Source organism: Phalaenopsis equestris, unplaced genomic scaffold (genome assembly GCF_001263595.1).
Source record: "Phalaenopsis equestris unplaced genomic scaffold, ASM126359v1 Scaffold001303, whole genome shotgun sequence".
Classification (NCBI taxonomy): domain Eukaryota; kingdom Viridiplantae; phylum Streptophyta; class Magnoliopsida; order Asparagales; family Orchidaceae; genus Phalaenopsis; species Phalaenopsis equestris.
Window position 1 is genome coordinate 25,817 of NW_018165742.1, and position 3,621 is coordinate 29,437.

The 3,621-nt window shown below is 40.4% G+C and overlaps 1 protein-coding gene across 1 annotated transcript; it reads right to left on the reverse strand.

Moving 5' to 3' along the window:
* Positions 1–463: 463 nt before the first annotated feature.
* LOC110033821 (probable N-acetyltransferase HLS1) lies at positions 464–2,419 on the reverse strand. The gene is made up of 3 exons (XM_020737936.1): positions 2,029–2,419; positions 1,620–1,783; positions 464–1,549 (listed from the first exon to the last, which is right to left on the reverse strand). Exons 1-3 carry the CDS (start codon positions 2,215–2,217, stop codon positions 694–696), a joined length of 1,209 nt encoding a protein of 402 aa, XP_020593595.1. The 5' UTR covers positions 2,218–2,419; the 3' UTR covers positions 464–693.
* Positions 2,420–3,621: the final 1,202 nt, after the last annotated feature.

Here is a 3,621-nt window from a genome sequence, read left to right on the forward strand (position 1 = left end):
TGAAAGCCATTATTTAGAGGAATATATTTTGGTTATTTAACACTTTGTAGAAATAAACAAATATTATACATGAATAATAGATTGTATAATAATTATTAGAGTTAAAAAATAAAGAAATTAATAATATTTCCTTAGTGTTAAGATGAAAATTGCGGTGGTAGGCGGCGGTAACAGTGCAGCATCACATCATAATTTTATCTGTTTACGTAAACTCAATTTCGACAATTCTTTAAAAAAACTGTCGCTGAAATCTGACTAGATACGGCGGCAGCTGTCTAGTTGTGGTCTGACTTTTAAATAAAAAATTGTAAGAGTTATAGATTTTTTTGAAGATTAAATTATTTTTTAATAGCTTTACAATTATTTTTTAATATTTTGCAGATAAATAAATTCATATATTATTAAATAATTTAAAATAAAAAAAATTAAATAGATAGACAAAGAGAATATCATTAAGGTGGAGATATATATATATTAAGAGCTTTAGCGAAAAGTCAAAAAAGCCCCTCTCTTGCACCTCCCACCACACCCGCCACGGGATTCTCATCATCTCCCCACCCAACATCTCTATCTACATAACCGTTATACTTCCCCCCACTTTCAAAAACGGCGCACCATAAAACCCGACCCCACTTTCGTACCCCACAAAACGCCACGTCATACTTCTTTTCTTAGTACAAACAGAAAACAGAGTCAAACTTCACGAGGGTCAAAGAACATCGATTTCCCCGGCGGCGAACGCGTCCAATCGCCGACCGCGCCGTCACTGTAATCATCCGCCAAACGCTTTATGCACCACAGATCCTCCGCGCACGATAACCTCTTCCAGTGAGGGATTCCATCCATTAAAGGCTCGCATGCAGCGACCTCCGTCGCCACCACATCACACCCGTCGGCGCGCGCCATGTTGTGAGCATGAAGACAGAGCGCTCGCAGAAACTCCTTCGCCGCTGGACCCTCGCCGCCGAGCCCGTACAGAAAGTATCCTCCGAAAGAACGAAATAAATTCGGAAAAGATGGGATTTTTAACCATGGAAGAGCTCGATCAACCGCGCGAGAAGTCCAGGCTAAACTGCGGAGAATTAGAGGTGCGCCGCGAATTTCGAGGCGGAAGAGTGATTTGCAGTCCCAAACGCTGAGCACGGCCCATGATTCCGGGGGGGCGGAGAGGAAGCTTTCGATGCCGGAGAAGATGGTGGTGGAGGGGAGAGCGAGGAAGGTGCCGAGAGAGAGGGAGTTGCGGAGAATGTCGTCGATATCGCGGGGGAAGAATTCAACGGTGGAGAAGCGGCGGCGGTAGAGTAGTTCGGCATCGGAAGGGGAGAGCGGAATGAGGGTGGCAGTGCGGGGGAGGGGGAGGCGGTGGCCGGCGAAAACAGGGTGGACGAGGATGGTCGGAGTTCGGAATTTGGAGTAATGGAGGCGGTCGGTGAAGAGATGGAAAGAGGGTTTGTTGTCTTTGTCGGTTGCCATGTAAGAGTACTCGGCGCCTTTTGAGATGAACCATTCTTCCATGCGTTGAACAAGCTTGAGACCAATCCCAAGTCGTCTGCAGAGAAAAGATGTCAGCTTTTTGATATCACGGTTTTACAGAGGTTGTAACAAGGGGGCGCAGTTACCGGTGTGAGGGGGAGACGCGCAGTCCGAGGATGTAGGCTGCTTTAGTGTGGATAGGAAGAGAGCCACCGCCGCGGCGTGCTGCTTTTTCTCCGCAAACGACGGATTTAACGCAGCCTCTGATAAGGCCGACGATTTGTCTCTCGGGAGAAACCATCTCTGCAACCTGCAAAAAAAAGGAAGGATTTTTAAGCTGTTTAGCTGGAAGAAAACCGAATCAGTAATCAATCCTTGTGTCGTTTGAATTGAATTGCATAGTGTGAAATCTGAATGTTAATTATTAATCTTCATGCTCACAATGTTAACAGTCGGTATCTTTCCCTCTTAATTTTTTCTATGCAGGTTTTTAATGAATAAAAGTTGGAGTTTTGAAAGTGAAAATAGGAAGAGAGGAGCGGGTTCAATGCAGACCAGCATGATGAACGCAGGGGTATGGCGAACGCGGCAGACTGGATCTCCGAGATGATCGGTGAAAAGGGCGGCTCCGCTGCTGGGACCGACCTCGCATATCCGGTCGACTGCATCGGCGCCTTCCCTGTCTTTCTCGTCTTCGTATTCTCTCACCACTATCACCATTTTCTCCTGCTCTGTTCCTTTCATGTCGTCTTGTTTCTCTCTGTGAGAAACGAGAAGAACGAAGGAGTGGTGGAGAAAGAGGAGGAAAACGGTCGCAGAGCCCTTTTCTTATAGAGGAGAACTCAAAAAGATGAGAACTTTCTCGCGTGAAAATCGCTGAAACGCGTGAGTTCCACCGCAACTCATCAACTCCCCTGTTTTCTTCTTCTTCTTCCTCCAGTCCTTATCGTAGAGGAGAGCAGATGGGAAGCCATGAACCGGTGCTATTTATATCCGCTTCGTTGCGTGGTTGGCTACCCAGAAGGGTATGGGAAGAGAGAGAAGGAATAAGTGGCGGCTGGTGTGGCTGCGCCGTCTGATCAGTGACCGTCTTTTCAGGAATGGACGGTTGAGATGACAGAAGATACTGAAAGTCTGAAAACACGCTGCACTTATCCAACTGATTTGTTATTTTATTACTGTATTATAAGTTGCAGCATTAAAACAAGCTTATTATTTAAAAAAGGATTTATGATTTACATATATACCCCTTCATGTCTATGTATTTACATTTCAAGAGATGATACCTCAAATTTTAATAGACATATTCTATGTGATAAAAATATTTAGTTGATATAAATATAAAAAAAAAAGTTTTGATATTAAATAGTTGATAAATATAGATTATGACATTGTAAAATATCATAAAAATATTTATCTTAAAATGTTTTATTTATTTATTTATTTATTTATTTAAATTTTCATAATAATTTTTATTTTTTTAAAAAGTGAAGTAAATATTTTCATGTATATGCAAACAGGCATACACGTAAAAATTAAAGTTTTAAGTATTAGATACGTAATTATATAGAAATTGAGTGGTATTTATATAAATCATCTTAATAAAACCTAGATATTCACATCAATAGCACTCAATTACATCCAAGCCATAATTTTTACACACATTACATGTAAATCTATTCAAATACCCTTAATATGCCATCATCTAAGTTGCTATTAATACCACGAATAAAATTCTCCCATTTTTCTAGCATGAAAAAGCTCCAAATCTTAAAATATGAAAAAAATATTACGTCAGGAATCCTGATGCAAAAATACATCTTGACTCTAATAACTGTTTGTCATGTGTACAGTCTAACCCAACCGTGTTTTAAATTATTTAGTTTTTTTTACTAAGACGGGTCTGGATTGTATGCGTCGCAGACAGTGATAACAGTCCTGATGTATTTTTGCATTAGAAATCCTAATGTAATTTTTTTCGCTACAATATAAGACCTAAATAGAACCTCTGCTTCAAATCTAATAATTCGTTAGCTTTTACAATGAAACTTGCGGTAAACTCTATTATGATGTTCTAATATTATTTTTTAGGTGAGCTCCATTTGATTACAAGTTCACAATAATTCAAAATCAGATGAATGTCATAGA